The sequence below is a fragment of the Prionailurus bengalensis genome, chromosome B2 (assembly GCF_016509475.1).
Source record: "Prionailurus bengalensis isolate Pbe53 chromosome B2, Fcat_Pben_1.1_paternal_pri, whole genome shotgun sequence".
Classification (NCBI taxonomy): Eukaryota; Metazoa; Chordata; class Mammalia; order Carnivora; family Felidae; genus Prionailurus; species Prionailurus bengalensis.
In genome coordinates this window covers 29209377-29235195 of record NC_057349.1, presented here as the reverse complement: position 1 = coordinate 29235195, position 25819 = coordinate 29209377, and the positions used below count along the sequence as shown (strand labels likewise).

Here is a 25819-nt window from a genome sequence, read left to right as displayed (position 1 = left end):
GGCCATTGTCAAATTACCACACAACACAGAGATCACTTCAGTGGATCCTTTGTTCCATGTTATGTTTTACCAACCAAAGCATCTTGCCACAAAGAACCACAGTCAAGGCACAAAGGTAAGAGGAGAGTCTGGACAAAGTCCTGTTGAGGTGGTAGGAGGAAGTGAAACACTCTCAATAAACTGCAGTTTCTTGTCCCAATCTTCTGTGAATCCCTGATCACCCAAGTAGCAGATATTCCAAATCATTTTAGTTTGGTTTGGCATGCATCGCTTTAACCTTTTTTGACAACATATGTACCCTACAAGTTGTTTATTTTGGCCTAATGTTAAAATGATTTACATTCTCTGATAGGGGAAATGGCAAAAGGTGAAGGATGGCAACAAATATGCAAGAGACTGGCTCTTGTGAACACTAGTTCCAGGCCATATGAACATAGGCTAAAGGAGGTTGCCTATGTGACACTTTGCTCTACATACCCTGTCTTCTACCCTGTCCTCAGGGTGAGGAAGACTCCATTTTCCTTCTCCCTTTTTGGCTTGGACACCTTAGCCAAGTAACAAGGCTGACAACTTGGGAGCAGATACTTAGTAACATTCTTTAAGGCCAGGGCTTTGGATAGAAATACCTTTCTCTTTCCTCTAATACTTGACTGTCCTTTCCAGGTCCCCTTGGGAAAGCAGTGAAAGGGTAGACATGTCTTGAGGGGTCTCTGGCACCTCACCTCTGCAGGAGAAAGGTGACTGACCGATTCTTGGAGACAACCAACTCTAAGGAGACAGGCAATAAGCCAGCTTTGCTGAAGGCTGAGGCAGGGACTTGGGTTCTCCTCTCATTTCTTCTCACCCTCTCCTCCCCACATTCCTACCTCTGGCCAATCCTACTCATAATGGCAACTTACTCTGGGAGTAGAAGACCAAAGAAACCCTGTTAGGAATCTGTTCCTTTAGCCCCTTTCCCAACTTCCTTTCTAATCTTCTTGATGCCCAATCTCTGCTCTCAAAAACAAAAAACAAACAAACAAAAAAACTCCTTAACTTCTAGACCCACAAGAGCAACTATCATTCATCTTTATTTTAGTCTAGAGGTACACAGACCCCTCTGATCTTTCTCAACAAATAAGAACCCCTTAAAAGAACGTACAGGGGTTTCTGTTTCCTCTTCTGGTTTTGAGCAAGTCAGACCCTCTCACAGACTTTTTGTTTCTGGAAAAGCCTCTCCTTCCTTCCTAACCTATCCATGTGCAATAGAAAACCTGATGGACTTCAGGGGAGATAACCCCTGGGAACTAATTCCCCACTCTGACGGTTAGGAGAGAGACAGCTGTGTGCTCATCCCAGACCAGTCCTACATACTCCTCCATATAAACCATTCTAGAAACCAAGGTGCTTCCCCTAAACAGTGCAGGACTGGAACCAGGCAGACACGAAGACGTTCCAGCAGGTCACAGGAAGGAAGGCCCATAGCTCTTGACCCTGACTCACCCCAATTATTCCCACATCCCTACCTGTCACTCCCAATCTGTTGGGGGCCTGATTGTAAGTGGTGCAGCATTCTTCCGACCAGCACGGATGCCTGGATAGAAGAGGGGCCAAAGTTTCTCAGTAAAAGTATCAGTAAAGGTGTAGATATGAGAGCGGTCTGTGACATTGTAAAAAGACAGTGTGCCGGCCTCATAGTCTAGGAATATGCCTACCCGTTTGGGTTTCACCTTGATGTGCAAAGGGGTAAAAGGCGTGGTGGTGGCTGCATATTTGTCCCCGTTCCACAGCCGCACCCGCCAGTAGCCAGTCTCAGGGAGTGGAGTCAGCTCGCCCTTTCGGCTTACGGAGTCCCGGCACACGCCCACTGCCCAGTGGGTCTTATCACCCACCTCCACCTCCCAGTAGTGTCGGCCTGAGGTGAAGCCCTCAGTAGCCAGGACACAAGGATAGAAGGTGAATCGCCGTGGTGTGTCAGGGAGATCCCGGAGTCTTGTCTCCACAAACTTGACGCTCTTACGATCTTCGGACAGGACTAGGTTAGGGTGAGCAGTCTCTGGGTCCAGGGTCACATCCGCTGGCGGGAGAAGCCAGAGTGGGGAGCTAGATGAGGATGGGAATAGCTAAATGCCCCTGCCTCACTCTCCCAGCCTGCCTTTACAAACTTGTTTCCTTAAAGGTCCCCAGAACACCATGGTTTGATTAACTTTCTCAATCCATGCTGTCACCTAAGGGAGAGGAGGGAACAACAGCTTCCCTTCTTACCCTGGCCCTAAAGTAAACAGATAATAATCTCAATTCTGCAAGGGCTGATGGTTTAGGCTCCTGCCTTATCCCTTTTTCATCCCCCTGTGACATCATCTCACTGAGTGATGAAGCACAAGTCAAAGTCCAAGGGCCAGAAAGGACAGAAAATGTTAAGAAAGATATACAGCAAGACAGCAGTATGGTCCAGGGATAGGGTGACCATGTATCTGGTTTCCTGGAACAGTCCTGGTTTGTGACTATTTTCTCTGAGTAAATATTAATGGCACTCCCTCTCGTTCTCAAAAAGGGACAAGTTTAGGCATATTATTTAACTTCTATGGGTCCCTATTTAGAAAAGTGTGGGCCTAAGAGTAGATGACACCTAAGCTCTGTCACTCACAGTGAGATTGAAAGCCAGGTAAAGGGGTGGGTGTGGCCATGGGCACAAAATGACAGATGGTACAACTGAAGCCCAGATAAAGTGGGACTTAAAGACTTTCTTCTCTGCTGATTTCCTCTGCTAGTTTATTTTTGGGAACAACTCACCAATTAGCTGTTTAAGGATTTTCCTTAGGGCAAAGTACTGTCGGGGGAAATTGCTGAAGTTCTTTTCCAGCTCTATGGACACTGAAGTCACCTCCATGGTCTTCACCTTCTCACATCTAGGAGGGATAGGGAGATAGGGGAAGAAAGGGCAGGGTCAGGGGAAGCTCCAGCTGAGTGAGTATGCAGATATTGTCATATTTAGGGAGAAACTAAAATTCTTCATCCTCCCATTTTCTCCCTCCTCCCTGAAGACAAGTACTTACTGCTTTCTTTTGCCAATCTATGGAGAGCCATAGGGTCCCCTGGACAGAGTCTTATTTTAAGAATGAGTCTCAGAACTTTCTGGGGGTATTGCTATATTTCATGCAAATGGGTAATCACCCTCCCCACTCTCCCAACCCCTTCCTTTGTCTGTCTTGTTTGGACACATTTCCACCCATGGACAAAGGTAGCATCTGGTTCTACATTACCTTGGTTTCTTCCTTACCAAGTTAGTCCTGATGCTCAATGGGGAAATGGTAATGTACTCTTACTCCCAATGATTTGCTCTCTAACAGCCTTCATGGACGCAATGAACCTTCTCCCACATCCTATCCAGACACTGTGTGACTTTCCCATCATTCTCCCCTACTCCTTACTGTACCCTTGGTTTCTAAGCCAAGACCTAACTCACTCAAAGAGATGCAAGAATCACTTACTTTTCCAGGGTACTTTTGACATCCTAGAGGGAAGGAGAAAAGAAAGCAATATTGGTCCTGGTAGTCAAGGGTCCTAAAGGCAAAAGGTTCCCCCTCCTCCCCAAAATTCTAGATCTATAAAATTGGAATAGGGCAATCTGAGGGTCAAAATGCAAAGGGAAGAGCTCCAGAGGGATCAGAGTACATCTTTCCCAATCTGATCTCTGTTTTCAACTTTTGGATAGCATCAAGCTTGGTAATTTATATCATTTCCAAATGGTTTCTTGTGTGTTTGTCTTGCTCCTCAAGGACACTGGGAGCTCAATGCAAGGGACAGGGATTGTGTCTGCTCTATTCTCTGTCCCCCAAGTACCAACCACACACCTGTCTCCTTGAGGATCAGTACAGACTGGTGGCATTGGAATGAATCACTTTCCTGTTGTTGTTGTTGTTATCCCCATCTGGTACTGGTTAATAAACATTGATAATTGTGTGCCAATCCTGATTTTTGAATACTTGGGGTCCAGAAGACAAAGAAGACAAATCTTTGCCCCCCAAGGATTTCCCAGTTTAATGTGGAAGGCAGAACACACATACATGAAAGGACACAAGAATAAGTACCAAGCAATACATAACATGCAGATAAATGTACAATGAAGCCCCCACTGATTCAAATGCTGGTAATCTCATCTCTAAAAAGAGATATGTTTCCTACAACCTTGCTAACACCATTCATCTGCTTAAAAGAACAAATTATTTCAAACATTTTAGAGTCATTATTTACATAGCAAAAGTTAATATATTATTTATACATAATTTCAAGTGTCCTTCAAACTAGGTTTCTATTTTTTTGTTTGTTTGTTTTTAGCACTAGGTAAATCAAGTTCCAGGACCTAAAAGTAATGGCAACTGCATTCACATAATTTTTAATGTATAGTTTTTTCACTGATTCAGACTAGATTTCCCTCCTTTCAAAGGAGTGAATTTTTTCTTTGGTACAAATTAAGCACATATTGTTCACAAGACATAAGAACACAGAAATGATTAGAAGGGGATGGGAGAAATCAGAAGAAGACTTTCTGTAGAAAAAGATCCTTTGAGTATGTCTGGAAGAAAGAACTGGATTAGAGAAGCAGAGCAGGAGGGTGAGCATCCCAGGTTGACAGAATGGCCTGTGCAAAGCTATACTGCACTTGACCTGAGAGGCTATACAGGGGCAAAGGTCGAACCTTAAGCATCTCGAAGCCCGACTGTAAGCACTTGCCCTCCACCTCAGCAGCCAAATGGGCCAGGTCCCGGCGCCTGTCTCCAAGGTGAGCAGCATTTTCTCGGAGGCGCTGTAGAATGTCCTGTTCCTCCTCCTCCAGGCGTGAAAGCAACATCTGCTGTTCTTCATCCAGCCGCCTATGAAGCTCTTCAAATTCCTTTAAGATCTGTTGTCGGCGACATTCCACTAGTCTCTAAGAAAATAGGGAAAGCATTATACTTAACAGGGCCAGTGGGGCATAAGGGAGCCTTTCCCTACCCACCATGTGTATGAATTAACAGATTTCCAGTGTCATTGCAAATACTCTAACAGGACACTCATGTTTCTCTCCATTGAAATCTCCTCTAAGTAATGGCTCCATCCCCATTATCACCCCTACTGGTGACTTGGGAGTGAAGACTACTGGGGAGATTAAAAAAAAAAATCAGTGTTTAAAAAAATTTTAATTTTAGGGGTGCCTGAGTGGCTCAGTTAAGCGTCCAACTCTTGACTTCAGCTCAGGTCATGATCTCATGGTTCATAAGTTCAAGCCCCACATAGGGCTCTGTAGCAGCAACACAGAGCCTGCTTGGGATTCTGTCCCCTGCTCTCTGTCCCTCCCCTGCTTGCTCTCTTTCTCTCAAATAAAAATAAACTTTAAAAAAATTATTTGAAAAAATATTTAATTTTCTTTATTAAATTAACTTCTAAAAAAGCTATACTTCTGGTTTGGTGAAAAAAATGCAAGATATAAGAACTCAATAATATAGAGACATCTATTATTATGGATACAAGATATTTTTGCTAGTTCCAATGCTAAAGTTATAGCCAATGAAATGTATCAAGAAAAGGAAAATAATAAATACTGGGAAGTTGGAGACCAGATGATCATCATTTGTATATTGCTAGACATCTACCCACTAAAAACCAGAGACCAACTGGAAAAGTATCAGAATCAGTAAGATTTTAGTTATGAGTTGTTACCAAATATATACAGTTGACTGTTGAACAACATGAGTTTGAACTGTGAGAGTCCACTTATACACAGAATTTTTTGGTTCAATATGGTATAGTACCATAAAGGTATTTTCTTTTCCTTACGATTTTCTCAGTAAGTTTCCTTTCTCTAGCTCACTTTATTGTGAGAATATAGTATACAATACAAACATGTAAAATAGGTATTAATCACTTTTTATGTCATCACTAATGCTTCTGGTCAACAGTAGGCTATTAAGAATTAAGTTTTTGGGGAGTTGAAAGTTATATGCTGATTTTTGACTGGACTGGGGTTGGCACCCCTAACTTTGTTGTTCAAGGGTCAACTGTATATAGATTTCAGGGAATAACATGTTAATAGTTTCAAGTCACTTCAGACAACTGACAGTTCCCATCCCAGGAATAGGTTCCAGAAATTTGTTAGTGAATTATATATTGAAATTTGACGTTTTTCTCTCAGCTACCACACAGACTTAAACCTTTAACATTCCTGAAATTTGATAATATGGGACTAAAACACCAGCCATAATACTTTCTGAGGGTTATTAGCAAGCACATCCTTCCTTCTCTACCTCCACTGCAACAAGTGATCTGCTCAGACGTATTCTCCAAGTGTCATATGACTTGTCATATGATGGGGAGAAATAAACCCAACAGGGAAGCAAGAGAGAAGCAGAGATTGGGACTCTGGAAGTAAAATGCAGATAGAAACTGAAAGGTACGGCTGAGGGTGAATACAGAGGGGCTGCAAAGCCTTACAAGCCTGGTGTTTCTGGATTTCAAGCTAATTCTCAGCAGAGGCTGGCTAGCTCCAGTTCTAGAGTTGCTGCTTCCCATTCTACTGCTGCCTTCTCAGGTACACACTGGAACAAAATATATTCTTAACACATTTACTCTGTGAAAATTAATAAAAGGAAACCTGGCTAAAATGGTCAGGTTGCCAGCAGGGGGAGCACTCACACCCCACCACTGGTCAATTGTTATCCCAACAGGTAGAGATGTACCTTATAGGTCCATACTACCTTACTACACCAGCAGGAGGAAGAAAGGTTTTCTTTTTGCAGTCAACAAGCCCAGCCAATGATAGACTGTCACAACCTAGCCAATAAAAAGTCACTATACTCTAAACTCCAAGTTTACTCCAAGGATTTTCTTCCCAATCCCCGCCTTTCCTATATAAAAGAGTGGTCCTCTCCTTTGTTCTCTGGACTTGCCTATGGTTTTGCCTTAACTTGCTTGTCCTGAATTGCAGTTCTCTGCTATTCCTGAATAAACTCAATTATGCTGATAAAATAACTGAATTTTATTTCTAAGGTTACCAACCCTTGAAATACAACCTTTTTTCCTGTGTGTGTGTGTGTGTGTGTGTGTGTGTGTCTACATGTGTGTCTATGTTGAGAGGTGATGTATGGGTAGAATTTAGGATTAATAACTATATTTAATAGGAAGCCAAAGGGGTCTCTCTTATATAATCCCATCATTCTTCTCTTTTTTTTTCCCACTCTATAGTTGTATGGCAGTGGTTCTTAATGAAGGTGTTACTTCCCACTAGGGATATTTTAGAAACAAGGGGCATCTTTTTGTTTGCCATAATAGGGGGTACTCTGGTGGGCTTCTAGCACTCCAATGTGTGAGATGACCCTGCAACATGCACAGTCCTGCATCATTTTCTATGTTCCGCTGGATATTCAAAAACATAGGCCTAGACTTAAATGCCATTTTATACATAAACAGAGTAATTCTTACCCAATTTTAATATACCTGATTTTTTCAGAAACAGCTGAATAAAACTAAGACTGTATTTTGTTTTTCTTAGAACTTTATCAAAAGTTACTTATCATTTTGAAAAATTATGTCACTAAGAGCTAAGCTGCTTGTGGTGCTTGTCAACATTACTACGCAATTACCTGAGTCTGAATTTGTATTTGTTGCATTGTTGATGGTGTCACAGAGAGATGCAAGGATAAAACTATATTGTGGTGTCTTTCAGGATAGTAATGCCCAAATATTTACATACCAGATTTTATTATAAATCACTTTCCTCTATGTTGTGTGTGTGTGTGTGTGTGTGTGTGTTTGGGCATAATAATCTCTTTTTAAAATTATGCAGATAAGTTATTTTATCTATAATTTCCACTTCAGCATGGTTAATTACAAATTATTTATTTTTAAAAGGGGCATTGGGTCTGATTCTGGAAATAGGGATGAGGGAGAGGTTTCGGAGAATTCAAATGGTTACAAAAGGAATGTTGGTGGTAGTTTCAGAGACCACTGAATTTTTAAAAATACCACAGTTCTGTTCAAGCATTTAAAAGGTTTTTAAAAATTTTTATTCCCCTCTTTATCCTTTACCTTTAAGAAGGTGATCAACAGGAACAGGAAAGTTAATGACTGGGAATAAGCTTCGTTTTCACATATTTTAAGTTTCTCAGGAGCCCTCCAAAAGAACAAAGAACTTTTTTTTAAAGTTCACCTTTGCAATCAAAATTAATTAATATTTTAAAAGTTCAAAATCTTGTTTTATTCAAATATATAAAGGACTAAGGTAATACTTAGTAATACTTAATAATACTTGCTTTCTGTCAAAATGTTGTCATTGTTAAAAAATTAGTGTTCCTACTATTTTCAAAGTTGTGTTTAATCTCTGGTGATCCCTAAATCTCAACTCCAAAAGCGAATTATTTCTTCTGGAAGCTTTTAATGAGGTCAAATTTCTATGTTGTCTTCTTATGAATTTGCAACTGTGCTTTTTGTGCCATGTCATTATCTGTTTTCTCTACTTGACTGTAAGCTTAAGCAGGACAGGGACTGTGTGTTTGCTCATCATTGTTCCCCAGTGTCAAACACAGAATTTGGCCTATACTGGAAACTTAATACATATTTATAGATTCATGCAGAGCTAATATCCCTGATTTTGTCCCATACTGGCTATGTGATCTTGGACTAGAACTTATCCAAGTTGTTTCCTCCTGTGATAACTAGGGGTAATAATACTCACTTTACAAGAGATCTAAGTTCACCCTTGCTAAAGATGACCTTCAGGACTTCCTTCCCTTTGTCTGACAGCTCATCTAGGTCCCACTAAAACTTAACACAACTCTGTACATTTGCAATGTCATGGACACCCAATGAATTAACACACAGGACTCAATAAACAGTTATTACTGCCACTATTAGGAATTGTTCACTGTCCAATAAAATAAGACAGTTACCAAAATATCATGCTACAACTATGGTAATACATGAAAGAGAAGTAAAATTATATGAAAATTAAGAAAATCAATTTCTGAAGGGTCAAGAAAGGCTACATAGGAAGTGGCTTTTATCCTGCCTGAAGGACAGATAGGATCCTACAGATGTAGGGTAGACAGGGGAACAGTCTAGGAATGAACCAACATCATCTAGCATACCTGAGCTTCCTTAAGAGAAGGTAGTCCTAAAAGTCACTGGGCATTTTTGTGAGCTCTTGGTCAGTTGCTTCTTTCTTCCACCCCAGTGAGCCTTCCAAATTCTCCTCTCCTCAATCCCTCTAAGAAACTCCTATCCCTGCTCTCTCCCTGCCTCTCTTCCCGTTTTACAAGAAAAAAGACCAATGCGCATGAACTCCCTCAACTTGTCAGATGTAAAATATTCTGTCCATCCTTCCTTCACCTCTTACATCCTTCTCTACAATACTTAATTCATGACAAATACTTTAATGCAATGTTTAATGACAAAGAAGCCTAACAAAATACCATTGTTTTTAAGAGAAAAGCAGTTTTCCAATGAATCAGAACTGGTGGATTAAATAATGTATGGTTAATTGCCTGCAAAGCAGCCCAAATGGAATCACCTGCCTTTACCTTGAGCTCTCCAGGCTTCTTCTCCTCAGAGGACTTGCAGCGGGTGATCTCCTGCAATTTCTGCTCCAGGGGCTCCAGGCACTTCTGCAGTTTTTCCTGAGGGTGGGAAGTGGGAGAGGTGGGATTTTGGGGTGGCTGGCATATCCTACATTCAGAGCTTAACCCATTAGTTTGAAACCATTTGTTTGCTTCCTGTCTATCTCACCATCTCTTGATCCCACTTCTTTCTCTGTCATTTGGGGTGTCAACTTTTGGTTCCTCCTCCTGCAACCAGTCTGTCCCCATCATGTTCCTTGCTCACCAAGAACTTTCCTCTCACTGAATCTCACAGTTGTCCAGCTGTCACCAACTCCGTGTCCTTCCCCAATCCTGTCATTTTGTTACTCAAGTGACTGCCTATTATGGTCAAAGTGACTTTCTGTATTCTGATAGTCTTCTTTAAACTTGTCCTCTCATCCAACTCTAACCACCTGCAAATAAATCCGTATTACTTACACTGTAGACTACTTTAAATCTTGCTTCCAAGATTTTATTAACATAATTAAGCAAAATACTTGATACAGTGCTAACATATTAAAATCTTTAGTTCCTACTACTTGAACATTTACCCTGTGTCCCAGCAGTACTTAAATCAGATGCCACATTATCCATTATCTGGGAAGATGCAAACATCTTAGTCTGGTGGGGATCAGTGTAAACTGATGTTATCTATTCCCAATACCAATGGGAAAATAAAGAACATTTTGAGCAGGGGGATAGAATGAAACCAGACTAGGGGCACCTGGGTGGCTCAGTTGGTTGAGTGTCCAACTTCGGCTCAGGTCATGCTCTCATGGTCTGTGGGTTTGAGCCCCGCATCAGGCTCTGTGCTGACAGCTCAGAGCCTGGAGCCTGCTTCCGATCCTGTGTCTCCCTCTCTCTCTGCCTCTCCCCAACTCTCACTTTGTCTCACTCTGTCTCTCGAAAATAAATAAATGTAAAAAAAAAAAATGAAACCAGACTACTTTTCAGTTTTTCCTAAGTTTGATAATCTCCAAGTGGTTTCATTCATTTATATAATACATTACAACACCACACATATCCCCATGCTTGGGGATAACTGATTAGATGTACTCTGTGCCCTCTGTGTTCGTAGCTCTGAGGGGACTAGAGAGTAAAGACCAGCTATGGTCTTGCTGTTAGGAGCTTAGGATCCTTTACCTAGGGAGTCTCCCATCGTCTGTGCTCCTCCCTCATGCCCCATGTTGGCATCATGTGTGTGGTTCCCCACCTTGTACTCCTGTGTGGCATCATCCAGTGGCACGACGGTGTGGGCCCGGTGGGTGTGGGAAATTGCACATATCAAGCATACAGCCTCCTGGTCCTCATAGCAGAAAAGGCTGAGGGCCTCATGGTGCTGGGGGCAGAGGCTCTCATCTCGGATCTTCCGCTTGACAGCCTGGAGCTGCTTGGCAATTTCCACCATGCTGCCTAGCTGTCGATTAGGCCGGAGACTGCGGTAGCGAGATGTTTTTCGACAGACAGGACAAGGGAAGTCCCTCTCTAGGTCCTCCCACCAGCGGGTGATGCAAGCTTTGCAGAAGTTGTGCCCACACTCAATGATGACAGGCTCCTTCAGATACTCCAGGCAGACAGAGCAACTCGCCTCCACCTGTAAGTTCTCCAGAGCTGCAGCTGTGGAGGCTGCAGAGGCTCCAGCCTCTAACAGACTTGTTTCTGCCATTATTTAACTTAGGGATGAAAAGGGGGCAGAGAAAGAAAAATATTAGTTGGAGGTTTAATTTTTTTGTGTCCCTGGACTGGCATTTACTCCCATGATAAATCCTAACTGCAGTTAGCCCCATCTTGGTATTTTACATTTTCTCTTCCACTAGATACAACCTCTCTTTTGTTTCTCTATTTCCAAACCTTGTGACTCCCAACCATCAATCTAATTATTTTTCCTGTTCAGCAAACTGACACCCAACCACCAATCTCTTTTGTCTTTTACCTCTGCTTTCTCTTATTAGAGGCTTCTTTCAACTCTAGCCCAGCACACTTCTTCTGATCCAGGCTCAGTACACATGTATCTTAAAAGCAGACCATTGTATCCCTACTAGATATAGTTTTCTAATAGTGAGAAAGGATCTTGGGAAAGTGAAACATGCCATAAAAGTCCAAGTATTAAGATTTCTTAAGTATATTTTAAAGTTTAATGTTACAGAAGAGTTTTATTACAATAGCCCCCTGGAGCATAGGCTTCTCTGCCATTGTCCTCTGTTTCAAAGGTAATAAAAGGAATATTAGGCAAGGGTAACAACCTCTTCTTTTCAGGAAAACTTGAAATTATTCTTCCCTTTATTAGAGTAGTCTAGGGGAAGTGTGTCTTCTTCTTGGAATGACATTATTCACCCAACATCTCATTTATTTGAGTGCACTTAGACATTTAGGACTGCTGAAAAGTGATTAATACGTGGCAACTACACTAAAGAGTATATACTTCTTGAAAAGAAGGCTGACAAGTCTATCCTAAATATTCAGCAGTGACTGGAGTTTTGAAATAGCTACTGATAACTAATACCTTGGATGTACTGTGCCTCCAACTAGTAGGTTCTGGAGTGGCTGGGAGTTAGATAAAGAGGCAATTAAAGTCTCCCTCAAGTTAAGGCTCAAAATGTTGGAAATGCATCAAAGAGATTTATAAAGCTGGCCCCCCACTCCTTCCTTGAAAATCACCACTTTTATCGATGAAACCATGGATTTCTCTATCCACCCTCCCTTCCAACAGAAGAAAGGAAATTTAGTAGGTCTAAGTGCTAAGAAAGAAGTGGCCATGTGGTGAATAGGGTTAACAATGATTACTGTATATATTGTTGTTGGCACACATGAAAAGTGTTTAATTTGGAGTTGGAGCTGATACCTTATTTGGACCTGAATTCTTTCCTCAACTAGGAGAGAAGTTGAGTTAGATGATTTTTCTTCGAAGAGAATCCAACTAGTGAACCTGTCCCTTTTTTCTAGAAATTAGGTGGTCTCCTCACCTGGGGTAAGTTGAACTGTATGCAGAGTTAGGGACCAGGATGGATCTAGACTGGCAAAGAAGTGGTGTGAAAGAGAAATGGGGAAAAGGTTAGGGATGTATAGAGAGGACTTGGAGTTACAGCCATAGTGAGGCCTCGGGTGCCTCCAGGTTGGTAATTTCTTTCCCTCCATTCCTTGTGTCTCAGTAGAAGGGCAAACTTGAGGGACGTCCTCATTTTGTTTCTACCACTGTCCGGGGTCCCACCTTGCGACCCTCTCCTGAGCGTCGTCCACAACTCATGCCCACCCTCGTCTCCATCTTCTCTCGCCAGATCTGGCGTAGGGGGATTGGAGAAGGGGAGAGGAAACGTCGTGGTTGACAGGGAGGGAGGAATGCGTGTCCAGGTGAGGAGAAGGTGTGACGTGAAGGTGGGATGCCCGCCGCTATGACGCAGCCGAGGCCCGCGGTGACGGCGTCAGAGTTTCACCCGGGGAGGCGAGCGGCAGCGGGACGGGGGAACGGCGGGGTAGCCAAGCAACGCCGGACGCGCTGACGTCGCCGGGGCGGCAAAACGTCCGCCCGGGCCCGAGGCGGGCGGAGGCAGCTGTGGTTACGTGCGGGGGGCCGGTGACGCAGTCGCGGGGCGCTGGGACGCGGCGTGCCGAGCCGGCCGGCGGGGGCAGGCCCCAGGGCCCGGGCGCGGCAGCGGGACAGCACCTACCTTCCCGGCTTCAGGTCCGGGAGTGCGGGGCGCGGAGCCGCCGGAGCGCTGCCTCCCTCCTTCCTCCTCCCCCCGCCCCCGCCCCGCAGCGCGACACACAATACTCGCCGGAAGCGGAAGCCGCGCCGAGAGGCTCGTGTCAGTGGAAGCCTTGGTGTCGGCTGGCGGCCGCCGCAAGGCCTAGCAGTGCCTGCGGAGAAGGAGAAGGAGGGGGTCAGAGGTGAGAAACAGCTGGAGGAATCAAGAGCGAGAAGGGACCCGGAGGGGCAGGTGGCCGAAATGCGGTCGTTCAGGTGACCCGAGGAATCCTCAGGAGAAAGAGGGCCGCGCATGCGCCTGGTTGAGCGCTGAAGCCCCATTGCCCGCAGGGCGCCGATGGGTGCCAGAGACCGCTGCAGTCCCACTCGGGCTGCGGGCCCCGGCTCTGGCCACGCTTGCTGGTCCCGGGTGGGACTGGGAGCCGCTGGGGGCAGGGCAAGGGAGGTTGCGGACTTTGAGCTACACTTATCCTCTCTTCAGGCCAGTCCAGGGAGAAGGTGGCTAGCTGAGGCGGCGGCCAGTTACGTGGCGGACCTGCAAGTTTCAGCTGTCACGTCACTTCCGACTGGTTGAGTTTTAGCCTTTTAACATTACAGGATTAGGTAAATTGTCCCTGCCGTGGGCTTCAAATGCTCCTCGCATTCCTAGGCGGGCTTTAAAGACATTGTTTACCTCCCCCAGTGGAGTGGGAGCCCCGGGAGAGCTGCCATTCTGCTGCTCACCTTTCTATCCTAAGCTCTTCGCTCGTTGCCCGGCCTCTAGCAAGCGTGCGGTAAACACCTGTTAAGTGGGTGCGAGCCAATTTCACTTTTCGGGCTATGACTTGAGATCTTCCCAAAGAGCAGATGATGCTTGTGTGGGAACTCCAGACTTTTGCATTATAGCCTTCCTGCTTTCCTCTTCTGTTACTGGAAGCTTTGCACGCCTGTGACTTTGGAGGAAGACTCTGCTGATAGAGGTATGATGAGACTGGGGAGGAGGTCCTGAATAGAGGTGATGGAGCTGGGGAGGACCTAGTGCAGGGTAGAGGTGTGATGAGGCTGGGGAGGAGTTAGTGCTAGGAGTGTCTGACATTGTTCATAGAAAAGGCAGCTTGTCCCGCCTCTTCTCCCCCAACACTTGGTATGCAGAATGCTGACTGAAAGAGATGGGCAAATTTTGGTGTACCCTATAGGAGGAAATGGCCCAACGGCCTATCTTGTTCCTATGTAAGTTGTGATATTGTCTACAAACACAGTGCAAGATTTAACCTTTTACTCCAGGGGGCCAGAGACGATTTACTTGCAGAAAATATCAAATGTAGGGATTTAGGGTCATGCATACTACATATAATTGGTCTACTTCCCCCACCCCCCCTTTTTTTTTCTGGTAGCCAATGATTTGAAGAGGATTAAACTTGGGAAATTAACATTTGCTTTTTTTTCTCCTTGCTGTTTGACCATTAGGAATTTTAGTGGCGGTAAAATTTAGTTTACACAACGCCTCAATTCTAAGATAGGGTAGTTTGAAACCCACTAACTGGGGAGTTAGCCTCTTTAGCTTCACCTTGGAGGGTGGCTGGTGGTGGTGAAGTTTGGTTTTGGTTTTGATTTGTTCATTTGTAACTTTTAAGGTGTTGCTAGCACTCCATTCTGGTTTTCTGTTTGTAGGTGATCAGGGATGTGGTTAGACTAAGGACATTCCCAGGAGGAAGTGCATTTCAAAGGTCTATGAAGAATGTGTTTGCCTGGAGAGTAATAGATAATTAACAAGACTTTATGCTGAATATGGAAGGAAAGGCTGGAGAATGTTTAGGTAAAAGTATAAAATTATGTAGGGCATGTAATGTGACACAGAACATAGGGGTTGGCAAATCTTTCCTGTAAAGAACCAGATAAGCTGTACTTTTGGCCTTGAGGCTCATACTTTCCTCTGTCTTTGTAGTGTGAAAACAGCATTAAACAATACCAAACAAATGACCATTGCTGTGTTCCAGTAAAACTTTTTGTATGGACACTGAGAATTTAATTTCATATGTCATAAAATATATGTATTTTTTGATGGGAGCACATGTGAGGAAAGGGAAGAGGGAGAGAGAGGGAGGGAGAGAGAGAGGAAGAGAGAGAGGGAGAGAGAGAGAGAGAGAGAGAGAGAGAGAGAGAGAGAGAGAGAGAATCTTAAGCAGGCTCCATGCCCATCGTGCAGCCTGACATGGGGCTCGATATCATGACTGGGAGGTCATGACCTGAGCTAAAATCAAGAATCAGACTCTTAACTGACTGATCCACCCAGGTGCCCCTACTTTTCTTTTGATTTTACCCGCAGTCATTTAAAAATGTGAAAACCATTCTTAGCTTTCAGGCCATATAGACAGGTAGCAGACCATAGTTTATTGACCCCTGACATAGAACAATAATGAAGTGTACCCAGTATTTTTCAAGGGGGATTTGGGAAAGAGGGTGAACACAATGCTATGATTTTATTTCCATCGGTCTATGTAATAATCCACAAAATAATAATGAAGGAAGCCTCAATCTTCCTCCACATTTGTTATTATGAGTTGTGAAACTTGGGGCTGAGATTTATGAATGTAGTAGGATGCAAACACATTCTTTAGTCAAAGAAGTGTCTATTCCTTGTTCAGAATTGAAAGGGATTGTAGTTCAGGAGATGTGGAATAACACTGATTTGTAATGTTGATTTATACCAAGGGATTTCTACCACAGGAGTATGAAAAAATTAATTATAGTAATGAGATAAAGGGTAATTAAAATTAAAAATACATACATTTTAATACTGTTTTTATATCTGGAAAGGAGAAAAGATATCTTGAAGCCACTGAGTTTTATAGAGGAAATGAGTATAGTAGTGGCGCATGTAGAAAACTGGTTGAGGTCAGATATGGTAGGTTGGGGAGGGAGAGGGTTCACCTGTTCAGACATTTGAGATTCTTAGAAAAGGCAAGGGCGCCTGGGTGGCGCAGTCGGTTAAGCGTCCGACTTCAGCCAGGTCACGGTCCGTGAGTTCGAGCCCCGGGTCAGGCTCTGGGCTGATGGCTCAGAGCCTGGAGCCTGCTTCCGATTCTGTGTCTCCCTCTCTCTCTGCCCCTCCCCCGTTCATGCTCTGTCTCTCTCTGTCCACAAAATAAATAAACGTTGAAAAAAAAAATTAAAAAAAAAAAGAAAAGGCAAAGCATCTAATTTTCCCCGACCACTTTTTTTTTCAATTTCTCAAATTATGGAAAAATCACAAACAAATAGAGAGTGTTTTGTTTACATTTTATACTTCATAGTGGCTGTTTTTTCTTTCCAGTTCAGTGATACAGAGAGCTATCTCATTTTTTTTTCAAGTTTGTGTTGTTACTTAATTGTGTATATGTATCATTGTGTATATGTATCATATGTATCATTTATTCAACCATTTTATTAAGAGTAAAGATTTAGGGGGTTCCTGAGTGGCTCAGTCAGTTGTGTCTGACTTCAGCTCAGGCCATGATGTCACAGTTTTGTGGGTTTGAGCCCTGTGTCGGGCTCTGTGCTGACAGGTCAGAGCCTGGAGCCTACTTTGGATTCTGTGTCTCCCTCTCTCTCTGCTCCTCTCCTGCTTGCACTCTGTCTCTCTCTCAAAAATAAACATTAAAAATTTTTTTTAAAAAAAGAAAGAATGAAATATGGCCTTTTGTAGCAACGTGGATGGAACTGGAGAGTGTTATGCTAAGTGAAATAAGTCATACAGAGAAAGACAGATACCATATGTTTTCACTCTTATGTGGATCCTGAGAAACTTAACAGAAGTCCATGGAGGAGGGGAAGAAAAAAAAAGAGGTTACAGAGGGAGAGAGCCAAAGCATAAGAGACTCTTAAAAACTGAGAACAAACTGAGGGTTGATGGGGGGGTGGGAGGGTAGGGGAGGGTGGGTGATGGGTATTGAGGAGGGTACCTTTTGGGATGAGCACTGGGTGTTGTATGGAAACCAATTTGACAATAAATTTCATATTAAAAACAAACAAAAAAAGAGTAGACATTTACTTTCTTTCCAAGTCTTATTAAATAAAGGCTGTAGTGAAAATCTTATCTTGTTTTCCTCTGTTTTATTTAGATGTATAAATAGACATATAACATTGTATTAGTTTAAGGTGTACAATGTATAATGATTTGATATATTTGCACATACATCATGCCATGTTTTAGTAGGACACATTTCTGGAAGTTGGGCTGCTAGGTCCAAATGCATGGGAATATAAAATTTTAATAGAGTCCTCTAGTTTCCTTCCCATAAAGTTGCACCTGTGTATACCCACACCAGCATATTATGAAATAGTCTGTTTCTCTACAATGGAGCCAGTGCTGAAAGTTTCATATTTAAAAGTTTTTGCTAATGTTTTTCATTTAAGATTTGAATGATTGTGTAACAGATTTTATTCTGCAGGTGCCATACATTTTTCAACTTTTTATTGGCAGATGGGAATTTATTTAGTTTCCTTTTTTTGCCTTAGTTTCCTTTTTTTTTTTTTTTTCTGTTACACTAACAGTGTTATGGTAAATATTCTCTGAAGATATGTCCTTATAGATTTATATGTGCTAATAGATTTATTACTGAGAAAAGTTTCTGGGGTTGTTTTAATTAAAAAAAATTTTTTTAGTGGCGCCTGGGTGGCGTAGTCGGTTAAGCGTCCGACTTCAGCCAGGTCATGATCTCGCGGTCCGTGAGTTCGAGCCCCGCGTCGGGCTCTGGGCTAATGGCTCGGAGCCTGGAGCCTGTTTCCGATTCTGTGTCTCCCTCTCTTTCTGCCCCTCCCCCGTTCATGCTCTGTCTCTCTCTGTCCCAAAAATAAATAAACGTTGAAAAAAAAATTTTTTTTTTAAATAAAAAAAAAAATTTTTTTAATGTTTATTTTTGAGAGAGAGAGCATGAGCGGGGGGAGGGCCGAGAGAGAGGGAGACACAGAATCTGAAGTAGGCTCCACGCTCTGAGCTGTCAGCACAGAGCCTGACGTGGAGCTCGAGATCAGAGATCAAGACCTGAGCTGAAGGCAGACACTTAACCAACTGAGCCACCCAAGTGCCCCTGGGGTTTTAATTTTAATGGATATTGGGGTATTGTTTTTTCACAAGGGTGTTATTACTTACATTTCCCTGGCAGCAATGTATGCGGTGGCCTCCTTTCCACATCCCCAGTAGACATAAGTATGATCTGTGTTTGTATGTTTTTCTAGTCGGTAAAGAAATGTCTTAGTTACTTGAATTGCATGTCCTCTTCCTTAGTAATTTTGGGTATCTTTTTGTTATTGTTTGTTTGTCAGTGGGATTTTTCTTTGTATTTCCAATCTTTGCCCATTTTTCCTGTATGATTCTTTGTCTTTTTTATTCAATTGCTACATATATATAAAATATACGCATGACATGTTGTCTTTATTACAATATCCATCCTGACCTCCAAATTCTTATTTACTTTCCTAGATTTTATTTATTTTTTTCTTTTTTTTTTTAATTATTTTTTTTTTCAACGTTTATTTATTTTTGGGACAGAGAGAGACAGAGCATGAACGGGGGAGGGGCAGAGAGAGAGGGAGACACAGAATCGGAAACAGGCTCCAGGCTCTGAGCCATCAGCCCAGAGCCTGACGCGGGGCTCGAACTCCCGGACCGCGAGATCGTGACCTGGCTGAAGTCGGACGCTTAACCGACTGCGCCACCCAGGCGCCCCACTTTCCTAGATTTTAAAAAAGTTTTTATTGAAATACCAGTTAACATACAGTATAATATTAGGTTCAGGTGTATGACATAGTGATTTGACATTTCCATACATCATCCAGTGCTTATTACAAGTACACTCCTTAATCCCTATGACCTATTTAACCCATTTCCCCCCAACTGCCTCCCCACTGGTAACCATCAGTTTGTTCTCTATAGTTAAGAGTCTGTTTCTTGATTTGTCTCTCTGTCTCTCCCCCCACTCTCCCATGCCCTATGTTCATTTGTTTTGTTTCTTAAGGTCCACATAGGAGTGAAATCATACAGTATCTGTCTTTCTCTGACTGACTTACTTCACTTAGCATAATACTCTCTGGCTCTATCCATGTTCTTGCAGATGGCAGGATTTCATTCTTTTTTTATGGCTGAGTAATATTCCAGTGTGTGTGTGTGTGTGTGTGTGTGTGTGTGTGTGTACACATCTTTATCCATTCATCAGTTGGTGGACATTTGGGTTCTTTCCATAATTTGGCTATTGTAGATAATGCTGCTATAAACATTGGGATACATATGTCCCTTTGCTTAGTAATTTTAAATGGTTATTTTTAAATGTTTTTTTTTTAATTTATTATTTTTTTTTTTAATTTTTTTTCAACGTTTATTTTTTTGGGACAGAGAGAGACAGAGCATGAATGGGGGAGGGGCAGAGAGAGAGGGAGACACAGAATCGGAAACAGGCTCCAGGCTCTGAGCCATCAGCCCAGAGCCCGACGCGGGGCTCGAACTCACGGGCTGCGAGATCATGACCTGGCTGAAGTCGGACGCTTAACCGACTGCGCCACCCAGGCGCCCCTATTATTATTTTTTTAATTTACATCCAAGTTAGCATATAGTGCAACAATGATTTCTGGAGTAGATTCCTTAATGCCCCTTACTCATTTAGCCCATCCCCCCTCCCATAACCCCTCCAGTAACCCTCTGTTTGTTCTCCATATTTAAGAGTCTTATGTTTTGTCCCCCTCCCTGTTATATTATTTTTGCTTCCCTTCCCTTGTACTCATCTGTTCTGTGTCTTAAAGTCCTCATATGAGTGAAGTCATATGATATTAGTCTTTCTCTGACTAATTTTGCTTAGCATAATACCCTCTAGTTCCATCCATGTAGTTGCAAATGGCAAGATTTCATTCTTTTTGATTGCTGAGTAATACTCCATTGTATATATATACCACATCTTCTTTTTTTTTTTTTAATTTTTTTTTCAACGTTTATTTATTTTTGGGACAGAGAGAGACAGAGCATGAATGGGGGAGGGGCAGAGAGAGAGGGAGACACAGAATCGGAAACAGGCTCCAGGCTCTGAGCTGTCAGCCCAGAGCCCGACGCGGGGCTCGAACTCCCGGACCGCGAGATCGTGACCTGGCTGAAGTCGGACGCTTAACCGACTGCGCCACCCAGGCGCCCCAACACATCTTTATCCATTCATCCATCACTGGACATTTGGGCTCTTTCCATACTTTGGCTATTGTTGATAGTGCTGCTATAAACATTGGGGTGCATGTGCCCCTTCAAAACAGCATACCTGTACCCTTGGATAAATACCTAGTAATGCAATTGCTGGGTTGTAGAGGTTTTTTTTTTTTTTAGGTTTTTATTTGTTTTGAGAGATTGAGAACAAGCAGGGGAGAGGCAGAGAAAGAAGGGGACAGAGGATCTGAAGCAGGCTCTGTGCTGACCGCAGAGAGTCCAATGTGGGGCTCGAACTCATGAACCGTGAGATCATGACCTGAGCTGAAGTTGGATGCTTAACCAACTGAGCCACCCAGGTGCCCCAACTTCGATTAGTATTTTTGTGTTCTTTGGGTAAATACATACTAGTGCAGTTGCTGGATCGTAGAATAGTTATATTTTTAACTTTTTGAGGAAACTCCACATTGTTTTCCAGAGTGCACCAGTTTGCATTCTCACCAACAGTGCAAGAGAGTTCCCATTTCTCCACATCCTTGCCAATACCTGTTGTTTCTTGTGTTGTTGATTTTAACCATTTTGTAGTTATGATTTGTGTTTCCCTGATGATGAGTGATGTTGAGCATCTTCTCATGTATCTCATAGCCATCTGGATGTCTCCCTTGGAAAAATGTCTATTCATGTCTTCTGCCCATTTTTTAATTGGATTATTCATTTTGGGGGGGGGGTTGAGTTGAGTTTTATAAGTCTTCATATATTTTGGATACTAACCCTTCATCAGGTATGTTGTTTGCAATGTCTTCTATTCCGTGGGTTGCCTTTTAGTTTTGTTGACTGTTTCCTTTGCTGTATAGAAGCTTTTTATCTTGATGAGGTCCTAATTGTTCATTTTTGCTTTTGCTTCTCTTGCCTTGGGAGATGTGTCTAGTAAGAAGTTGCTACAGCCAAGGTTAAGGAAGTTACTGCCTGTGTTCTCCTCTAGGATTTTAATGGTTTCATGTCTCACATTTAGGTCTTTAATCCATTTTGAATTTATTTTTGTGTATGGTGAAAGAGAGCGGTCCAGTTTCATTTTTTGCATGTTGCTGTCCAGTTTTCCCAGCACCATTTGTTGAAGAGACTTTATCCCAATGGACTTTCCAGCTTTGTTGAAGATTAATTGACCCTATAGTTGTGGGTTCATTTCTGCAGTTCCTATTTAAGTTTGTTGAGGGTTTTTATCATGAATGGATGTTGTACTTTGTCTCATGCTTTTCCTGCATCTATTGAAATGATCATGTAGTTCTTATCCTTTCTTTTATTAATGTGGTGCATCATGTTGATTGATTTCAGAATATTGAACCCTTGCAGCCTAGGAATAATCCCACTTGATCATGGTGAATGATTCTTTTAATGTATTGTTGGATTTGGTTTGCTAGTATTTAATTGAGAATTTTTGAATCCATGTTTATCAGGGATAATGACCTGTAGTTCTCTTTTTTAGTGGAGTCTTTGTTTTTGGTGTTACGGTAATGCTGGCCTTATAGAACGAATTTGGAAGTTTTCCCTTTTTTCCCCTAATTTTTGGAATAGTTTGGAATAGTTGAGGTATTAACTGTTCTTTAAAGGTTTGGTAGAATCCATCTGTGAAGCCATCTGGCCCTGGACTTTTGTTTGTTGGGAGATTTTTTTATTACTAATTCAGTTTCTTTGCTGGCAGTCGTTCTGTTCAAGTTTTCTACTTCTTCCTGTTTCAGTTTTGGTAGTTCATATGTTCTTAGAAGGTTATCTGTTTCTTCCAGGTTATCCAGTTTGTTGGTATATAGTTTTTCATAATATTCTCTTAATAATTGTTTGTATTTCTTTGGTGTTTGAGCCTTAGTATTTTTGATCTCTAAATAGTATATAACATGAGAGTGTCATAAAGACGATTTTCTTCAAAGGAATTGTTTAAAGTTAGATTTATGATATGAAAGTTTTATTTGTAGTTTGGTATTAATTTCTGAGATACTTGTCACCTCATGTATTTACATATACTTTATTTCATTTAGAGTTAACTGCAGCATCCAAAATGCATGATGATGAAATTGCAATTTGTCTGTGTCTGTATTATTTCTGGAAAACAGGTTTGAATGCAAAGGCAGAACCAAAGAAGTCTAGAATGAGAGCCTCAACAAGTAGTTTATTTTATTATTTATTTATTTATTTATTTGGATGTATGTTTTCATTTTTTTTAATATGAAATTTATTGTCAAATTGATTTCCATACAACACCCAGTGCTCATTCCAACAGGTGCCCTCCTCAATGTCCATCACCCACTTTCCCCTCCCTCCCACCCCCACATCAACCCTCAGTTTATTCTCAGTTTTTAAGAGTCTCTTATGGTTTGGCTTGCTCCCTCTCTAACTTTTTTTTTTTCCTTCCCCTCTCCCACGGTCTTCTGTTAAGTTTCTCAGGATCCACATAAGAGTGAAAACATATGGTATCTGTCTTTCTCTGTGTGACTTATTTCACTTAGCAAACACTCTCCAGTTCCAAGGGCTAGTATCCAAAATCTATAAAGAACTCACCAAACTCCACACCCAAAAAACAAATTATCCAGTGAAGAAATGGGCAGAAAACATGAATAGACACTTCTCTAAAGAAGACATCCAGATGGCCAACAGGCACATGAAAAGATGCTCAACATCACTCCTCATCAGGAAAATACAAATCCAAACCACACTGAGATATCACCTCACACCAGTCAGAGTGGCTAAAATGAACAAATCAGGAGACTATAGATGCTGGAGAGGATGTGGAGAAACGGGAACCCTCTTGCACTGTTGGTGGGAATGCAAACTGGTGCAGCCACTCTGGAAAACAGTGTGGAAGTTCCTCAGAAAGTTAAAAGAATTACCCTACAAGGCTGCAGTAGCACTACTGAGAATTTATCCCAAGGATACAGGAGTGCTGATTTGTAAGGGCACAATTACAAATTGTCTAATATGGGGTTCTTTATAGATTTTGGATACTAACCCTTTATCCAATATGTCATTTGCAAATATCTCCTCCCACTCTGTCAGTGGCTGTTTAGTTTCATTGATTGTTTTCTTTGCTGTGCAGAAGCTTTTTATCTTGATGAGGTCCCAATAGTTCATTTTTGCTTTTATTTCTCTTCCCTTGGAGACATTTCAAGTAAGAATTTGCTGTGGTCGAGGTCTAAGAGGTTGCTGCATATTTTCTCCCATAGGATTTTGATGGTTTCCTAGTTCACATTCTTTAATCCATTTTGAATTTGTTTTTGTGTATGGTGTAAGAAAGTGGTCCAGTTTCATTCTTCTGCACGTCGCTGTCCAGTTCTCCCAGCACCATTTACTAAGGAGACTGTCTTTTTTCCATTGGATATTCTTTACTGCTTTGTCAAAGATTAGTTGGCCATACATTTGTGCGTCCATTTCTGGGTTCTCCATTCTATTCCATTCATCTGTGTGTCTGTTTTTTGTGCCAGTACCATACTGTCTTGATGATTACAGCTTTGTAATAACAGCTTGAAGTCCAAGATTGTGATGCCTCCAGCTTTGGTTTTCTTGTTCAACATTACTTTGGCTATTCAGGGTCTTTTTTGGTTCCATACAAATTTTAGGATTGTTTGTTCTAGCTCTGTGAAGAATGTGGTGCTATTTTGATTGAGATTGTATCGAATGTGTAGTTTGCTTTGGGTAGTAGAGACATTTTGACAATATTTGTTCTTCTGATCCATGATCATGGAATATTTTTTTCATTTCTTCGTGTCTTTGTTTCTTTACTAAGCTTTCTATAGTTTTCAGCGAACAGATCTTGGTATTTTACGATTTTGGTGCAATAGTAAATGGGATCAATTCCCTGATATCTCTTTCTATTGTTTCATTATTGGTGTATAGAAATGCAGTTGATTTCTATACATTGATTTTATATTGTGCGACTTTGCTGAATTCGTGTATCAGCTCTAGCAGTGTTTTGGTGGAGTCTTTTGGGTTTTCCACGTAGAGTATTGCGTCATCTGCGAAGAGTGAAAGTTTGACTTCTTTGCCAATTCGGATGCCTTTTATTTCTTTTTGATATCTGACTGCTGCGGCTAGGACTTACAACACTATGATAAAAAACAATGGTAAGAGTGAACATCCCTGTTGTGTTCCTGATCTCAGGGGGAAAGCTCTCAGTTTTACCCCATTAAGGATGATATTAGCTGTGAAACTTTTATGTATGGCTTTTATGATGTTGTTATGTTTCTTCTATCCCAATTTTCTTGAGGCTTTTTATTAATAAATGATGCTGTATTTTGTCAAATGCTTTTTCTGCATCTGTTGACAGGATCATATGGTTCTTATCCTTTTTTCTGTTAATGTGATGTATCATGTTGATTGATTTGCCAATATTGAACCAGCTCTGCAGCCCAGGAATGAATCTCACATGATCATGGTGAATAATTCTTTTAATGTACTGTTGAATTCGATCTGCTAGTATCTTGTTGAGAATTTTTGCCTCCAGGTTCGTCAGGGATATTGGCCTGTAATTCTCCTTTTTAGTGGAGTCTTGGTCTGGTTTGGGAATCAAAGTAATGCTGGCTTCATAGAATGAGTCCATTTCTATTTTTTGGAACAGTTTGAGCAGAGTAGGAATTAACTCTGCTTTAAATGTCTCCAGAATTCCCCTGGGAAGCCATCTGACCCAGGACTCTTATTTGTTGGGAGATTTTTGATAACCAATTCAATTTCTTCACTGGTTTGGGTCTGTTCAGATTTTCTATTTCTTTCTGTTTGAGTTTTGGTGGTGTGGGGGTGTCTAGGAATTTGCTCATTTCTTCCAGATTGTCCAGTTTGTTGGCATGTAATTTTTCATAGTAATCTCTAATAATTGTTTGTGTTTCTGTTGGTTGTACTCTTTCCTCTGTCATTTGTGATTTTATCTATTTGGGTCCTCTCTCTTTTCCTTTTGAGAAGTTTGACTAGGGTTTTATTAATTTTGCTTATTTTTTTAAACACCAGCTCTTAGATTCATTGATCTGTTCTACTGGTTTTTTGGATTCTATATTGTTTATTTCTGCTCTAATCTTTATTATTTCCTTTCTTCTGCTGGCTTTGGGCTTTATTTACTGCTCCTTTTCTAGCTCTTTTAGATCTAAGGTCAAGTTGTGTATTTGGGGCCTTTCTTGCTTCTTGAGTTAGGCCTGAAGTGCAGTGTATTTTCCTCTTAGGACTGCCTTTGCTGCATCCCAGAGGGTTTGGGCTGTCATGTTTTCATGTTCATTTGTTTCCATATATTTTAAAATTTCTTCTTTAATTTCCTGGTTGGCCCATTTATTCTTTAGTAGGATGTTCTTTCACCTCCATGTATTTGGGGGCTTTCCAGTTTTTTTCTTGTGGTTGATTTCAAGCTTTATAGTGTTG

At 41.7% G+C, this 25819-nt stretch overlaps 1 protein-coding gene and 1 long non-coding RNA gene across 3 annotated transcripts; one reads left to right on the top strand and one right to left on the bottom strand.

Annotated features, from left to right (window-relative positions):
* Positions 1-32: 32 nt before the first annotated feature.
* LOC122489312 (E3 ubiquitin-protein ligase TRIM39) lies at positions 33-13347 on the bottom strand. 2 transcript variants are annotated; one of them, XM_043590976.1, is made up of 8 exons: positions 13256-13347; positions 10804-11263; positions 9534-9629; positions 4679-4909; positions 3471-3493; positions 2773-2888; positions 1872-2056; positions 33-1573 (listed from the first exon to the last, which is right to left on the bottom strand). In XM_043590976.1, the coding sequence occupies exons 2-8, from the start codon at positions 11254-11256 to the stop codon at positions 1502-1504; spliced, it is 1176 nt and encodes a 391-aa protein (XP_043446911.1). In that variant the 5' UTR covers positions 11257-11263; positions 13256-13347; the 3' UTR covers positions 33-1501. The 2 variants fall into 2 exon arrangements, with proteins under 2 accessions (XP_043446911.1, XP_043446910.1); XM_043590975.1 differs by having other exon boundaries at positions 33-2056; positions 13256-13345.
* A 424-nt stretch (positions 13348-13771) lies between these two features.
* On the top strand, positions 13772-15252 carry LOC122489314. The gene is made up of 2 exons (XR_006298891.1): positions 13772-14252; positions 14944-15252. It is a non-coding gene; the product is annotated as an uncharacterized LOC122489314 (long non-coding RNA).
* Positions 15253-25819: the final 10567 nt, after the last annotated feature.

What these genes read in the sequence shown, in the direction of transcription:
- LOC122489312 (XM_043590975.1), bottom strand. Translation starts at nt 11,256, where the DNA reads ATGGCAGAAACAAGTCTGTTAGAGGCTGGAGCCTCTGCAGCCTCCACA. An exon ending in GTCAAAAGTACCCTGGAAAA is followed by an intron (nt 2,889 to 3,470) that starts GTAAGTGATTCT and finishes TATCCCTCCTAG; the next exon opens with ATGTGAGAAGGTGAAGACCA. An exon ending in AATCCTTAAACAGCTAATTG is followed by an intron (nt 2,057 to 2,772) that starts GTGAGTTGTTCC and finishes TTCTCCCGCCAG; the next exon opens with CGGATGTGACCCTGGACCCA.